Source organism: Elephantulus edwardii, unplaced genomic scaffold, assembly GCF_000299155.1.
Source record: "Elephantulus edwardii isolate Elephantulus edwardi_28Jun2011 unplaced genomic scaffold, EleEdw1.0 scaffold00045, whole genome shotgun sequence".
In the NCBI taxonomy this organism is placed as follows: domain Eukaryota; kingdom Metazoa; phylum Chordata; class Mammalia; order Macroscelidea; family Macroscelididae; genus Elephantulus; species Elephantulus edwardii.
The window spans coordinates 299598-317402 of NW_006399795.1; the positions used below are offsets into that span (position 1 = coordinate 299598).

Genomic DNA, 17805 nt, shown 5'->3' on the forward strand with positions numbered 1-17805 from the left:
TCCATTGTCCAACCCATGATCTGACAGCTTGTATCTTAAGCTTTCTTGGCTTCTGTGATTCCAAAAACGTCGACTGCTGACATTTTTCTTTTGACCAGTGTCTCTTTAGTTGTACTGTCTCCAAGGGAAGTTGACGTGCCCTGTAGAACTCCTGTGTAGATTATGTTTTCCTTTCTGACTGGGGGATCAAATCCCTATGCACAGCAAAAAACTTCTCCAAGAGGATAAAATCAAAAGCCACAGATTGGAAATGGCATGTGTGTAAGGGGCTTATATTGAGAATTTATAGAATACTCCAGCACCACAAGATAAAAGGTAAACAAGCCAAACACAAAATGGGCACAGAATATGAAGACACTTCACCAAAGAAGACATTCAGATGGTGAACAAACATATGAAGAAATATTCAAAATCCCTAGCTCTAAGAGAGATGAAAATAAAAACAACTATGAGACATCATCTTATCCCAGTAACAATAGCAAAGTTCAACAGAAAAGCAAACAACAAATGCTGCCGAGGTTGTGGAAAAATTGGAACCCTTATTGACTGTCAGTGGGAGTGTAAAATAGTGAAACCACTATGGAAGGCAAAATGGCACTTTCTCTAAAAGTCAGAAATAGAAATAACATTTGACCCAGCAATTACACAACTGGGAATATGCCCTATAGAAACCAGAACTGCCACCCAGTTACATTCTCACCCATTTTTATTGCTGCACTGTTCACAATAGCAAAGAAATGGAAGCAATCCAAGTGACCATCAACAAAGGAATGAAGAAGCTGTGGTATATTCACACAATGGAATACTATGCATCACTGAAAAACAAGGAACTCATAAAATATTATACAAAATGGGTGATGCTGGAGGACATTATGCTGAGGGAAATATCTCAGTCACAAAAGGACAAATACTGTGTAATGTCACTGTTATAAAACATGACCTGAGGGTTGAGGGAAAACTGAGAAAAGAGGGGACAAATAATGAACAATGCATTGAAACAGATGAAGGCCAGAACTGTTTAAAAGGAATATATGATTAGGTATTATTTGCATGACAAAGGCCAAAATAAGAGGTGCATAGCAAATTTGAGTGGGAGTCAGGGAAACTGTACAACAGTGAAGAAAACTTTACAAAGAGAAAAATAAACTGGGGTGGGGGGGGGATATGGAGGGAAATATGCAACAATGAATGAATGGAAATTCAAGTTTCCTGTAAAATTTCATTAGAGTATTATTTTTTTTAAATGTGAATGACATTTTTTTTAAAAAGTAGGACTAGAAAGTAGATTAAAGATGAGATAAATAGCCATAAAACACAATACATTACACCTGACTAATTCTAGATTAGTAGAAGAAAATTGCTATAAAAAGAGCAAAAGTCATGTAGGGAGTGTCATATCTGACCTCTACCAACTTCTCAGGGGGAAACTATAATTATACCCACCCACAGCCATCAATAACACAAAACCCATTCCTATGAAATCATACATGTCCCCTATGCTCCCATGTCTGATTATACTCATCTCAACACCAATCTTACCACTTGACTGCCTCCCAAAACCTGAAATGATAGCTCACAGACCACACAGAACCATACTGAGGGGGTTAAAAAGTTATAATGCCAATTTATAACAAAATACAGTCAAGAAAGCTCCCAAAAGTTGCATGTAGACATCTCAGGCTCTCAATCCTGTCAATATTGGTAATTTCCTGGTGATTGTCCAGCAAAATTCTCAATCCTGCAAATATTGCCATCACCCCTCCCCCCTCGCCACCCCAAAGTCCTATCTCGTATACAATTCTCTAGTTCAGCCATGGCTGCTGCTGACATCCTGAAGCGTGTCCTATATGTCATTGGGTTAAGAGAGGTCTCTCCTGATATGGAAAGAATTCTTTCTAGTGGGGGATGAGTTCTGCAGCAAGAACTGTTCAATTTATTAGGAAGACTAGTCAATCGTCTTATACACTGTTCAGTAGTTAGCCAATCCCTTTGTGGATAGACCAACAAACCTCACTCCCACAACCCCATCCCTCCACACAGTTAGTTATCTACACAAGAAAGGCCATGTTGGGAGATAAACTCCACAACTGCTTTAAAGGAAAACTGTAAAGGAAAATTAGTTATTAAAAACATCAAATCAATATGAAATCTCTTTAGCATGCTACAATGATATTATTTAGGACAATGTTTTTGTTGTCAGCTGATATATGCTGCCTTTTTTTGAGCTAAAAAAGAGGAAGACAAAGAAAGAGGAGGAAGAGCATAGCAAAATGTTAAAAAGTGGCAAATCTGTTGGTATTGTTGTTAGGTATCATTGGGTATGACTCATCACAATTCTATAAACAATAAAACTGAACACTGTGCTATCCTATACCATCTTCATTATCTCTAACACATTTCAGGCCACTGCTGTAGTCACTGTGTCAATCCCTCTTGTTGGGGGGTTTTCCTCTCTTTCATTGACCTTTTACCCTTCCAAGTACGAAGTGCCTTTCCAAGGAATAGCTTCTCCTAGCAACACGTCTAAAGTATAAGACAAAGCTTGCTATGTCTTATACAAGAAGCTCCTTGGCTAAACTTCCCAGACTTATTTGCTTTTTCTTTTGACAGTCCAAAGGATATTCAGTATTCTTTCCGAACATCACAATTCAAAGCCACCAATTCTTCTTAATTGTGCAATTAACTGTGCTCAAGTGAAACCTATACCTAGACCAGGAGGCTATAGTGTGAACAGAGCAAGGGAACACTGTTGTTAATTGTTTTTATGTACCATCTAGTCACCTGAGACTCATAGTGACCCTCCTGTGCCAATCTTACTGTCTGTGACATACCTACCCCCATTATCCCAGTAACTGAATCAATCCATCTTATCACTATATGGTTTAAAATTGAAAAGGGAGTACGTCAGGGTAGTATTCTCTCTCCATACCTACTCAATATGCATGTTGTTGTTGTTATGTGCCATCAAGTCACCTGCGACTCATAGCAACCCCATGTACAACAGGCCTAAACCCTGCCCTATCCTGTGCCAACCTGTCTCTGACACATCTGCCTCCATTACCCCAGTCACTGAATCAATCCACGTCATAGAGGGTCTTCCTCTCCTGCGCTGGTCTCTCCTTGCACCATGTCCAAAGTATGTAAGACAAAGCCTCAGAATCTTTGCCTCCAAGGAGCAGTCTGGTTTAACCCTCTCTAGGACAAACCTATTCATTTTCTTAGCAGTCCATGGTATATTCAATACTCTTCTCCAACACCACAGCTCAAAGGCATCAATTCTCCTCCCACCCTCCCTAGTCACTGTCCAACTCTCTGACACATAGCAAGTTATCGCAAAGACCATGGCCTGTATCTGGGACGTCTTACTCTACAGAATGACATCACTGCTTTCCAGTACTTTGGAGAGGTTGCTAACAGTAGATTTTCCTATCACAATATGTCTTTTAATTTCCTGGCTGCTGGTGACAAGAGTGTTGACCATGGAGCCAAGCAAACTAAAGCTGTGAACAATCTCCATCTCTTCACCATCCATCCTGATGCTGCCAACTGGCCCAGTGGTGAGAATCTTTATCTTCTTGCTATTAAGCCTAATCCACATTGAAGGCTGCAGTCCTTGACCTTCTGCAGCAAGTACTTTAGGTCCTCCTCAGTTTCAGCACCCAGGGTTGTGTCATCTGCATAACGCAGATAACACACTTCTCATACAGTCCAGCCTCCCGGATAATCTGTTCTGCATACAGGTTGAAAAGTTATGGAGATAGGACACATCCTTGACGTACACCCTTCCCCACTTTGAACCATGTAGTGCTTCCTTGCTCTGTTCTGATGACTGCCTCCTGGTCTAAGTATAGGTTTCACATTAGCACAAGCAAATGTTTTGGGATTCCCATTCTTCTCAGAGTCAGCCACAGTTTGTTAAGATCCACACAGTCAAACGCCTTTGCATAATCAATGAAACACAGACAGACATTCTTCTGTTACTCCCTGCTTTCAGCCAAGATTCTTCTAACATTAGCTACAATATCCCTAGTACCATGACCCTTTCTAAAGCCAGCCTGCACTTCTGGCAGTTCTCTGTTGATGTGCTGTTCCAGTCATGTTTTTGGATAATCTTCAGAAGAATCTTGCTTGTATGTAATATCAATGATATTGTTTGATAATTTCCACATTCTGTTGGGTCACCTTTCTTTGGAATGGGAACAAATATAGATCTCTTCCAGTCAGTTGGCCAAGTGGTTGACACAACTTGGTGAGCACATCTAGGGCTGCATCCATTATTTGAAATACGTCAACTGGTATACCATCAATTCCTGGGCTATTATTTTTTGCCAATTCCTTCAAAGTAGCTTGAACTTCTTCCTTCATCACCATAGGCTCTCGCTCATAGGTTGTTTCATGAAATTCTTCTGTGTCTGCCAATTCCTTTTGGCACAATGACTCTGTATACTCTTTCCATCTTTGAATACTTCCTGGATCACTTAATATTCTGCCAAAGTATCCTTAAGTATAGCAACTTGAGGTTTGAATTTGTTCTTCAGTTCCTTGAGCTTAAGAAATGCTGAACGAGTTTGACCTTTTTGATTTTTCGGACTCCAGCTCCTTGCACATTTCATTGTAATATTTTGCTTTGTCATCCTGTGCTGCCTTTTGAAATCTTCTATTCAACTCTTTAATACCTTGAATTCTTCCCTGTGCTTTGGCTTCTCGGCACTCCAGTGCAATATTCAGAGTCTCCTCTGACTCAATATGTAAACTAAGCAAATTATTCAAGAAGCTTGACAATATGAAGAGGAATGTGGCATCAGGATGGAAGGGAGACTCATCAATAATCTGTGTTATGCAGATAACACAACCTTGCTTACTGAAAGTGAAGAGGATTTGAAGCACTTGTAGCAGAAGATCAAAGAGTACTGTCTTAAATGTGGATTGCATCTCAATGTCAAAAAATCAAAGATTCTTAACACTGGACCAATAGACAACATTTTGATGGATGAAAAAGAGATTGAAACTATCAACAACTTCATCTTACTTGGATCCACAATTAACATCCTTTGTACCAGCAGTCATGAAATAAGGAGACATATTACACTGGGAAAATCTGCAGTTAGGGACCTCTCCAGATTATTGAGGAGGAATGATGTCCATTTGAGAAATATGGTGTGTCTGATTCAGGCCATGGTCTTTACAATTACCTCCTATGCATCTAAGAGCTGGACAATGAATAAGGATGACAGAAAAAGAATTGACGCCTTTGAGCTGTGGTGTTGGAGAAGAGCACTGAACACCCGATAGACAGCCAAGAGAACAAAAAGTTATGTCTTGGAGAGGGTGCAGCCGGAGTGCTCTTTGGAGACAAGAATGATGAGGCTTTGCCTCATATACTTTGGACATGTTGCTAGGAGGGCCTATTTCTTGGAAAGGGACATGATGCTCAGAAAGGGAGAGGATCTGAGAAGGAGAGGAAGACAGTTGACCAAGTGGATAGACATGGCGACTGTCGCAATAGGCTCTAATGTGTCAGAAAGTGTAAAGATGCCACAGAAAGGACACGGATCAGATCTGTTGCTCATAGGGTCACAATGAGTCACATTCAACTTGAGGCCACCTAACAACAACAACAGCTAACACAATTCTTATTATTCATTGTTCAGCTTGCAGATGTATAGCAAGTGATTGAAAAGACCACAGCTTGAAACAGGCACACCTTAGTCTTCATATTGCCATCATTGTTCTTCAGTATTTTGGAGAAGTCCCTGACAATGGACTTTCCCAATACAATACATCTCTTGATCACCTGACTGCTAGTACCAAGAGTGCTGATGCATTAACAGTACATCTAAAATATTATTTAGATTTTACTTTGAAAATGAATTCTCTAGTTTAATTGTTGTTGACTGGTTGTGGTATACTGAGGTCAAAAAAGGTAACATTAGAGGATAGGGAGCCAATTGGCAGGGCCTCCACATGAAATAACTGACAACTTTGAACTCTTGAGTAGGTTTTAACTGTTTAAAAAATGTAGGAGAAATAGATGACATATTTCTACAGTCAGTAGGTTAGGTTAGTAGGTTATATTACAACTACTTTAAAAAGCATTAACCAATATATAGAAATCATTGGCTCCCATGCCTCCTCCCTCCATTTTAGTAATAATAATAGTAAGAAACGCTTTGTTTATTCCTAAATTGGTTTCCTCTTCTCTCCTAATAAACTATGCTCTGGTGGTATAGTCTATAGGGTGCTACGATATTAACCTAAAGGTGGCACCTTTCTGGTGGTTCAAATCCACCAGTGGTTTTCAAGAGAAGTATGGACAATCTCCTTCCATCTTTCTAAGATTTACAGAACTGGAAATACCACTGGAGGTCAGCTATGAATCAGTTTCAAAGCAATGGCAATGAGTTTTATCTCAAAATAGACCAGTTCCAAACATGTAAAATGTGAAAAAGTGATGGGTTTTAGCTACAGAAATCACCCATTCCCTATCTGGTTTTTCAGAAGCAATCTTATGGGAAACACAGTATACTAAAATAGGAGTGGAGGCCCTGCCAATTTGGCTTCCTGTCACCTCATGTCACCTTCTTTGACCTCAATGTATCACAATATGCAATTAACTCTAATATGAGCTAAAGGAAAGCTTCTAAGATAGATAGGCTAAAGGAAAGGATAACTAAAATAAAGGATAACCAAAAATAAAACTCCACAAGCAATCAACAACAATTAAACTAGAGAATTCATTTTCAAAGTAAAATCTAAATAATATTTTAGATGTAGTTTTTAATACATCCATATTTATGTTGCTTTGAACAGTGTTCTCAAAGTCATAGAACATAAGCATATGATTAAATTTTACTTCTAAATTTACTGATAGAAAACTAATTAGAGATTCTTTATTCTTTTCATACCATGGGATGTAAGCAAGAAGAAACAAGGAGGTGCCTTCTTGAGCTGGGTGTGGCTAAAATGGTTGCTTTTGTGGCTACTACAATAGGTATATGGAGCTAAAATTGCTTAGCTTTAAGAAGTTGTCCTGCCAATCCAAAGGCATGCATTTCCAATCTACCAGCTAGTCACAGGAGGAAGATGGACCATCTCCTCTAGTGTACTTTACTGCCACTGAAAATCCACTGGAAGGTAAGCTCTTCAGTTCTGGGTCAACAGTACACAACAAGAAGGCCGGGTATAAGGGAGTCCTGGTAATATAAACTGTAGTGTGCGGTGCTACTAACCAAAAGACCAACCCTCTCTATCAGTGAGAATCCTTAAGCAACTCCATAGAAGAAAGATGGGCAGTCTCTTCCTATTTGATATAAGGATTGGAAACTCACTGGAGGATCAGATCTGAGTCTGTTCTGACTCCTTAAAAGTAAGGGTGGGTACAGAAAACTAAACTATTTATTAAAATAACATCCAATGAGAGAAAGTAAAGTTTGCATACCTCAGTAACTAAACTCATTGTCACTAATTCAGAACCAATTAACAGCTGACCTTCCATGCAGGTTTCTAAGGCTATATATAGATAATACATCTTTCTCCTTTGGAGACGGTGGTAGATTGGAACTGTCAGGGATGTACCACTCATCATCGAGTAAACAACTAACAGCTCAACTCCCTACAGCCTACACTATCAGAGTTCCCAGCATAAAGTATAAGAGTAGACAAACACTTCCACTGTTCTATTAATAATCCAATCTTTTGCATCAGGCTCCTTAAGGGGTATAGTTTGCTTCTTTTAAGTTTCCTGTATCAGGGTTTCAATCTCTCCTTTCTCTTCTTCTTGTTAAGGTGTGCTTCTTAAAATTTTAAAAATTCAGATTTAGCACCAGAGCAACCCACACCAAGAGTGAGCGTGTCAGATGGACTTTGAGTGAGAACTATTATTAAAATAATTACTTTGGAAGCCTTAGAGGGGTGCAGAGTGCCTCAGCAGGGAATTTCGTGCTGTGGTAGGGAAGCAGCAAGCCACAGTGGGACCCACCCACCAGGAGCAAGCAGAACAGCAGGAATTTGAGTGAGGTACTTAGAGGGGGATCACTGTTGATGGATGTACCGTGTGGAACACCTTTACCTTAAGCAGGAGTGAGTGAGACAGCTGGAGCTCGACTGGGGTGGCAATCCCAGGTCTCAAAGGGAAAACCAAGGCTTCCTAGTTTTCCATTTAGGTCCCCATGCATGTACCCTCCCAACCCCCACCCCAAGTATGTGAGCGTTTGCATCCCCTCCACGCATGTATCTGCACGTGCACCCAACTTATATGGATTCACACATGTGCCTACCCAAGCATCTTCTGGCACAGTGACTTCAGATCAAGAACCGGCTATGGTCTCAGGCATAAAAAACCTCTACTACAGCAATCTCATGAAAGAAGAAGGCTACCTCACAGCCTATACACAAGCCCCAAGCAAGTTGTCATCTCCCAAAAGTGAGACCGTGTCAAGAGTAGACAAAAACTACTCTTATACTTTATCCTAGGAACTCTGATAGAGTAGTCAAAAACATATGCACACCCATGTTTATTGCAGCTTTCTTCGTAATAGTGCATCAACAAATGAAAGGATAGAGAAGCTCTGGCATATTCACACAATGGAATACTATGCAGCACTGAAAAACAAGGAACTCATGAAATACTATACTAAGTGATGACCCTAGAGGACATTATGCTCAATGAAATATCTCAGTCATAAAGGGACAAATATTGCACAGGGCCACTATTGTAAAACAGGACTGGCATTGGGGTTGAGGGAAGGCAGAGCAGAAGGGAAGGAATGATGTATACTGCATTGCAACAGATGAGGCAACTGTTTAAAAGGGATATATGATTAGGTGTTATTGTCATGACAGGAGTCATGAAGGCATTACAGTGTAGTGGGCTTGGGGGGAGGGAATGCATAGCAATGAAAGAGTTTTTCCTTTACTCATCAAGGAGAAAAGTAAATTGCGGGGAGGTGGTGGGCAGGGAGAAAAGTGCAACAATGAATGACTGGAAACCCTAAGATGCTGTAAACTTTCATTAAAATTCATTTAAAAAATTGTATCAAAAATAAATAAGTGACCATGGAAAAAAAAAATTCATTTAAAAAAATGCTCAAAAAAAAAAAGAGTAGACAAAAACATTAGAAATCAGAGCCTTCAACATCATGCAGACAGAACTTTCAGAGTTGCATGTAATCATTCTAGTTCAATACTAGTGACAGTTCAACTTCTCACCTAGTACAGAGATCCATGTAATCATCCAGACTTACACTTTCAATGTCCATCACTCCCTTTACATCATTCTATGAACTAGTTCACTCAAATTTACCTTGAAATTTTTCAATTTTAATATTTAAATCAGAAATATATGTGCCTATTTCATGAAGAGAAATAGTTTTAAAATTATATTAGTTAGTTACTGGCACCACATCAATTCTGACCCATGGCGACTTAATATACACAGAATGAAATTCTGGTCCTTTGTCATCCTCACAATTGTCAGCATATTCAAGAATCTCTCATGCTATCTATGTAGGATCTCATCCTAACTACTTAGGATCGAGTTAAACCATCCTGCAGAATCTCTGCCACCTTTGTTGGCCCTCTATTTCACCAAGCATTACTTCCTCTTCTAGTATGTGACCTCTCCTAATGATATCTTGGAGAGGGTGCAGCCAGAGTGCTCTTTGGAAGCAAGAATGATGAGGCTTCCCCTCACATACTTAGGGCATGTTGCTAGAAGGGGCTATTCCTTGGAGAAGGATATAATATTTGGAAGAGTGGAGCGTCAGCGAAGGAGAAGAAGACCCTCGACCAGGTGGATTGACATGGTGACTGCTGCAATGGGCTTTAGTGTGTGAGAATGGCACAGGATAGGATGGGGTTAACATTTTTTGTTCACTGGTTCAATTTGAATCATATTCAACTTGATGGCACCTCATAACAACAATTATGTGTCCAAAGCATGGAAATTAAGACAATTCTCTGCTGTGATCCATAGATTTAGAAGTTGGCTGTCAGGTCTTTCTTTCTTGTATGTCTTAGTTTGGAAGTTCTATTACACCTCAAACAAAGCTACTTATAGTCTGAATATAATCTATGAACTTACCTCATATTGATATGGAAGGAGTTATTCTTGTTTACCTCAAAGCCTCCAGACCAAATACAATTGGGAACATCCATCAACCTTACACATAATAACTGATCATAGTCATTCCGAGGCCAGTGAAACACCACACTGGAACCAGGAAGGGTGGACAGGTAACCTTCAGGATTGGCTGTTCCCTAAAACACACAGAATTACTGATTTTCGTTTTCAAGTCAAGACAGGAAATATTTTAGGTACCTACTTTGCACTTTGTCTTGAATAAGGAGCTACCTAGAACCTTTGTAACAAAAGGTACAAAATGGTTATTTCCATCAAAGAATAGTTTCAATAGGAAGATAAGTCATGACATTAAAACTCACTAAGTTATCGAATATAAATTAGTTAGTCATTCTTCCAAAGAAAAGTGCTTACCTGACCCCTGGCAAATTCTCTCTGTGCAAATGCAAGCTTGTGAGATGATTTATTATCTAATAGGTAGCGAGGGGCAAAGATAACCATACATGTGTCAATGTATCGACCTCGTCCTTTCTTGACATCAATACCTGCAAATAACAAGAACCATTTCCATAAATTAATCAGAAGGAAAATTATCTATACTCTGAAAAAGATAAATAGCCTTCACAACTATTTTGTTTGAGAGAATATTTATATCACCTAGAGAGGGCATCAAGACTCTTAAGAGCAGAATGAAAACAGTAATTCCACTCAAAGTTTTATTCCCATTTAGGCCTAAAAGTCTTAGTGGTAATGTCAGTATCCCCATAATTCTTACTGTATTTACAAAGTAAGTACCACTCTTTTTGTTGTTATTGTATTCCATCAAGTCAGAACCAATCCATAGCTGACCATCCAGCAAGTTGTCAGAGGCAGCAATCTCATTGGAGGAGATTGCCCATCCTTCCATGGAGTAACTGGCAGTTTCAAGCCACATGTCTTTGGGACTGCAGCTCACATTCTTACCACTAGGCCATCAAATAGTATATACTAAAATATTTAAGTGTTCAGTCACAGATTTCTGGCTTCTATTTGTGAATCTGATTAAGACATATTTATTCTTATGCCTGGAAAATATAATTTCCCCTTGAAAAATATTACACTTTTGGAGGACAGAGTAGAAATGTTCAGATTACATATACCTGAAACACTTGGTACAGAAGGTCAAGGACTGCAGCCTCAATAGGGACAGAAGCTCAACATCAAGAAAACAAAGATTCTCACCACTGGGCCAATTGGCAGCATCATGATAGATGGTGAAGAGACTGAGATTGTTAACAGCTTCAGTTTGGTGGGCTCCACAATCAACACTATTGGTACCAGCAGCCAGGAAATTAAAAGATGAACTGTATTGGGAAAGTGTACTGTCAGAGACCTCTCCAAAGTACTGAAGAGAAATGGCGTCACTCTGTAGACTAAAGTACACCTGATACAGGCCATGGTCTTTGCAATTACTTGCTATGCATCAGAAAGCTGGACAATGACTAGGGATGATAGAAGGAAAATTGATGCCTTTGAGCTGTGGTGCTGGAGAAGAGTATTGAATATATCATGGACTACGAGAACAAACAAGTTTGTCCTGGAGAGGGTGAAGCCAGGCTCCTCCTTGGTGTCAAGGATTCAGAAGCTTCATCTAACATACTTTGGACATAAATGTTGCAAGGTGGGATCAGTCCTTAGAGAGAGACGTCATGCTTGGGATGGTGCAGGGACAGAGCAAGAGAGGAAGATCCTCTATGAGATAGATTGATTCAGTGACTGGAGTAATGGCAGTAGGTGTGTCAGAGACAATAAGATTGGCACAGATAGTGCAGAGTTTAGGGCTTTATGAGTAAGGTTTAGGGTTTAGGTCAGAGTAACAAGCGACTTGACAGCACATAACATCATCAACAACATACTGTCCTGACAGAACAGGATACTATACTGTCCTCAACTCATAACTATATACTATACTGTCATGACTTTTCTCTATTACTTTCTTTTAACTTTCTGCTCAAGAATGAAATTAAAGGTTAAATACTTTAGAATTCATTCATTCATAAAATATGTTTTCAGCAACTACTATGTGCTGGGGAATAAATTACGAGCAATGACATACTAATTAAAGAAAATAGTAAGAAAAAGAAATCTCAAAATAATAAGTCCCAAATAAAGGAAAAGTATCCACATAATCTTTAAAACAATGAGACGATTAATTTTAAAAATTACAAAATTCAATAAAATGAGCAATTTATTGACTTAGACCATAAACACAGAAACTATACAGAGGACACTACACTGAGTTCTAATTATACAATGATAAAATCTCACTTACAGTAGAAGCCATGAAAAGTGTTTATAATAATATTTATTGAGAAATTATGTTAGGATCTCTACAAAAGGCTTAAGATTTAATCTTAACAGCAACCTTACAAAATTAGGTATTTTACTTATTTCTATTTTACAACTGAGAAAACTAAAGCATGGAAAGCCAAGTAACCTGCCCAAGGTCACACAGCGAGGAGGTGGCAAATGTAGGATTCAAACCCAGAAGTCTGGTTCAGGGCTCAGTATCTTCAAGCAACCTACTTACATTGTGAATGGATATATACAAGGATCCTACTCATAAGTAAACAAGTATCAAGAAAGCAACTCTTCCCAACAGCTGTTATTGTTATATACCATCCAGTAGGAACTGATTCATAGCTGACCCTCCAGCTGGTTTTCAGAGGCAGTAAATCCTATGAGAGATGATTCATCTTTCTCCCACTGAGCAGCTGTGAGATTAAAATTACATGCCTGTGGTTTGGCAGCACAACTTCTTACCACTAAGCCACTAGAGCTACCTAGTATGAAGTATGTTGTCAGTAGTATTGACTGGTACCATCAAGTAGAGTATGACCTGTAGTGAACCTATGAACAACAGATCTGAATCTTGTCCTATGCTATGCCATCCTTACACTTTCTGACACACTTCAGCACACTACGGCCATCACTCTGTCAGTCCACCTGGTTGAGGGTCTTCCTCTCCTTCGTCAACCCTGTGCCTTTCAGACCATCATGTCCCTCTCCAAGGAACAGTCCCACCTGGAAACATGCCCAAAGTATCTGAGGCAAAGCCTCATCACCTTTGCCTCAAGAGAACACTCTTGCTGACCTTTTTCCAAGACATATTTGTTTGTTCTTTCAATAGTCCACGGGATGTTCAGTGCTTTTCTCCAGCCACAGCTCAAAGCTCAAAGTCATCAATTCTCCTTATTCACTGTCAAGCTCTCAGATGCATACAAGCAATCAGAAAGACCATGGTCTGAATAAGATGCACCTTCGTCCTCAAACTGACATCATTACTTCTCAATAATTTGGAGCAGTCTCTAACTGCAGATTTTCCCAGTGTAATATGTCTCCTGATTCCCTGACTGCTGGTACCAAAGGTGTCAATTGTGAATCCAAGTAAGATGAAGTTGTTGACATTCTCAATGTTTTCATCATCTATCATGATGTTTCCAGAAGCAGAAGTGGCATCCACTTCCTAAACTACATGTCTCTAGAAACTCTATGAACTTGGGAAAATGACAACAAAGAAAGGCTTCAGGTCTTCTGTTCATAGGGTCGCTATGAGTCATGCTTGACTCAATGGCAATCAACAACAATCACTATGTTGCCTACTGGTCCAGTGTTAATAATCTGTTTTCTTGACATTGAGATGTAATCCATATTGAAGGTTGTATTCTTTGATCTTCTGCAAGTCCTCCTCACTTTCAGCAAAGTTGTGTCATCTGCATAACGCAGGTTATTGATGAGTCTCCCTCTGATCCTGATACCACATTCCTCTTCTTGAGAGTCCACCTTCTTGAATAATTTGCTCAGTATACAGATTGAATCAGTATGAATAGAGAATACAACCCTGACACACTCCTTTCGTAATTTTAAATCATGCAGTGTTCCCTTGCTCTGTTCACACAAAAGCTGTCTGGTTCAGGTATAGGTTTCACACGAGCACAATTAAGTGCTCCAGGACTTCTATTTTTATCATGTAAGCCACAACTTGTTATGATCCATACAGGTAAGTGGCATTTCATAGCCAATAAAACACAAATAGACATTCCTCAGGTATTTCTTATTTTCAGCCAGGAACCATCTGACATTCGCAATGATATCTCTGGTGCCATGGTCTCTTATAAATTCTGATTGAACTTCTGGCAGCTCCCTATCTATGTACTGTTCTAGCCATTTTTAAATGTTCTTCAATAATATTTTGTTTGCATGTGATAGTAACAATACTGTTTGATAGTTTCTACGTTCTGTTGGATCACCTTTCTTGGGAATGGAAACAAATATGGCTCTCTTCCAATCTGTTGGTCAGACATCTGTCCTCCAAATTTCCTGGCATAGACTGGTGAACACATCCAGGGCTGCATTTGTTAAGTGAAACAAGTAAATTGGTATCCCATACACTCCTGGGGCCTTATTTTTACCAAAATCTTCAATGAAGCTTCAACATACTCTTTCTTTACCATTAGTTTCTGCTCATATTGAAATTTTTCAGTGTCAGTTCTTTTTGGTACAGTGACTCTGTCTTTCCTTCATTTTTTTTTTAATACTACCTAGGTCATTTAATATTATCTGTAGCATCTTCTATTATTGAGACTCAAGGATTAAATTTGCTTTTTATTTCTCTCAGCTTGAGAAAGGCAGAGTGAGTTCTTCCCAATTACAGCTCCCTGCATATTACATTACTTTGAGTTGTCTTCCTGAGCTATCCTTTGACATTTTGTTTATCTCTTTTACTTCAGCATGATATCCTTTTGGTTGCTTCTCGATGCTTTAGTGCAGTTTTCAGAGTCGCTTTTGATATCCATTTCAGTTTTTTTTTTTCTTTCTCCTCTGTCTTTGTAATGATCTTTCGCCCTCTTCATGAATAATATCCTTGATAGTATCCCAGAACTCATCTGGGATGATGATCCCCTCATCACTGGGGATTTTGTGATTAATAGTTGGTTAGTTCCAAGGGCCTGTGGCCCGAAGGCCTGCTGTGAAGATTGATTTGGTACCAGAAGTACAGACTAAATTGCCAGTCTGTTGTGTTTGGGGAGAACACTGTTCCAATTGTAATGTACTTGTCTGTCAGTTTGTTGTACTGAGATAACTTGTGGGTTGCTGTGATACAGAAAGCTACATCACTGTTTTGTCAAATGCCACAAAGGTTACCCATGATGAACAGGTTTCAGTAGAGCTCTGAGATCAAGACAGACTAGGAAGCAGTATTGGCCATCCACTTCTGAAATAACAGGCCTGTGAAAACCCTATGAACAGTAGTGGGATGCAGATAGTAATAGCATTAATAGTAGAGCCCAGATTGGAAGTCAGTCAAAATGAGGAAAAAAAATAACAAACATCCTTTAATAATTACAAAGCTCGAATGCTAAAAATTAGAAATTGTGAAAAATGAAATGGAACATGTAAATATGGGGATTCTAGGCATTAGTGAGATGAGTTGGACTAAACTTGCCACTTTGAATCAGAGAGTGAATGACATGGTATACTATGTCAGGAATAAAAAAACAGAAGAATGGTGTTGCATTTATAGCCAAAAAGTCAATTTCAAGTCCTATCTTGAAATATAAGGTTGTGGGCGATAGGATATTATCCATACACATACAAGAAAGACCAGTTAATACTATTATTCAAATATATGCTTCCTGTATTTAGAGCCAAAGATGAAGAAACTGGAAACTTTTACCAAATCTGACAGTCCAAAATTGACTGAACATGCAATCAAGATGCATTAATGATAATTGGTGACTGGAATTCAGAAGTTGGAAACAATGAAGAAGGAATAATAGTCAAAAAATATGTGCTTGGTGACAGAAATGAGGCTGGAAATAGGATCAATGAATTTTGAATATTCAATGATTTATTCATTGCAAATGTCTTTTTAAAAAACAAATATAAATGGCAACTTTACACATGGACCTCAACTGATGGGCTGCAGAGGAATCAGACTTACGAAATCTGTGGAAGGAATCATTGGACAATTTCAATATTAACAGTCAAAACTAGATTTGGGGTGATTGTGGATCAGACCAATAACTATTCATCTGCAAGTTCAAACTGAGGTAGAAGAAAATTAAAACAAGTCCACAGGAATCAAAATATGACCTTGAATCTATCCCTTGTGAATTTTAAAATCTTAAGAATAAGTTTGAAGTGTGAAGTATAGGAAATTTGTCAGTAGGAATCTTAATAACAGAATCCTTTCCCAATAATACCAATTATAAATACAAGATTCAGTTGGAGAATGTGCTCTTCTTTTCCCCACAGAGCAGTTGGTGGATTTGAACCATGTGCCTTCAGCATTGCAGTGCAGCTTCTTTTCACAATGTCAACAGAGGTCCTAACCCAGAGCTGTGCTCCCAACCCGAAGGAACATGATTCAAATCCACCAGTTGCTTCATGGGACAAAGAGGGACAATCTCCTACTGTGCCACTCACTGTCTCTAAAAACCCACTAGAGGGTCAGCAATGGGTTGCTTCCGACCCAATGGTATATAATAAGCATCAATTTATATGTCATTTTGTTGTTTTTAGGTGTCATCAAGTTCAGTACAACTCACAGCAAAACCCTCTGAACAAAAGATCTGAAACCTGTTCTATTCTGTGCTATCTTCACACTTCTGACACACAAGAGTCCATTGCAGCAGTCACTGTGTCAATCCACATGGTTGATGGTCTTTCTCTACTTCATCAACCATCAACCATTCCCAGCATCATGTCCTTTTCCAAAGAATAACCCTTCCTAGCAACATGCCCAAAGTACATGAGGCGAAACTTCATCATTCTTGCCTCCAAAGAACACTCCAGCTACACCCTCTGTTCGTCCTCTTGGTGATCCATGGGATATTTAGTGGTCTTCTTCAACCCGACAGCTCAAAGGCATCAATTCTTTTCCTGTCATCCTTATTCATTGTCAAGCGCTCAGATTCATAGGAAGTAATCAGAAAGACCTTGGCCTGAATCAGATGTACCTTAGTCCTGAAGCTGAAATCATTACTCCTCAATAATTTGAAGAGGTCCCTAATCACATATTTTCCCAGTGCAATGTGTTACCTTATTTCTTGACTGTTGGTACCAATGGTGTTAAACTGTGGATCCAAGCAAGATGAGCTGTTGACAGTTTGAATCATGACTATGCCTATCAGTCCAGTGGAAAGAATCTTCTTGACATTGAGATGCAATCCACATTGAAGGCTGCATTCCTTATCTTCTGCAACAAGTGCTTCAATTTCTCCTCACTTTCAGCAAGCAAGATTATGCCATATTGATGAGTCTCCCTTCAATCCTGATGCCACACTCCTCTTCATAAGAGTCCAACTTCCATATGAATCAATGGTAATGAAGGAGGAAGTAAAAGCTGCATTGAAGGCACTGGCAAAAAAATAAGGCCCCAGGAATCGATGGGATATCAACTGACTTGTTTCCATTAACAGATGCAGCCTTGGATGCACTCACCCGTCTATGCCTGGAAATTTGGAGGACAGCTGTTGGCAAAGGAGTAAAGAGGAAGCTCCCACTCATGTGCTTTAAGTGTGGATCTGAAGGACACTTGGCCAAGGGTGGCCCACATCAGGTCCTCGTGGCTAATAGGACTGACAGGGCCCAGCTCCCAGCTGGAAACAAAGGAGGACGCTTCAACGATTTAGATCCTCCCAGAAGAGCTGTGGGTGAGCATTAACATTACTGGTAAGTATATT

The 17805-nt window shown here is 39.3% G+C and overlaps 1 protein-coding gene across 1 annotated transcript in view; it reads right to left on the reverse strand.

Moving 5' to 3' along the window:
- Nucleotides 1-17805, reverse strand: part of VPS13D (vacuolar protein sorting 13 homolog D (S. cerevisiae)) — a 424616-nt gene that overhangs the window by 237847 nt on the left and 168964 nt on the right. Inside the window, exons 51-52 of the mRNA XM_006885745.1 lie at nucleotides 10493-10623; nucleotides 10082-10257 (exon numbers count right to left, since the gene is read on the reverse strand). Of these exons, the coding sequence (XP_006885807.1) occupies nucleotides 10082-10257; nucleotides 10493-10623 (307 nt within the window). The remainder of the gene's footprint in view (nucleotides 1-10081; nucleotides 10258-10492; nucleotides 10624-17805) is intronic.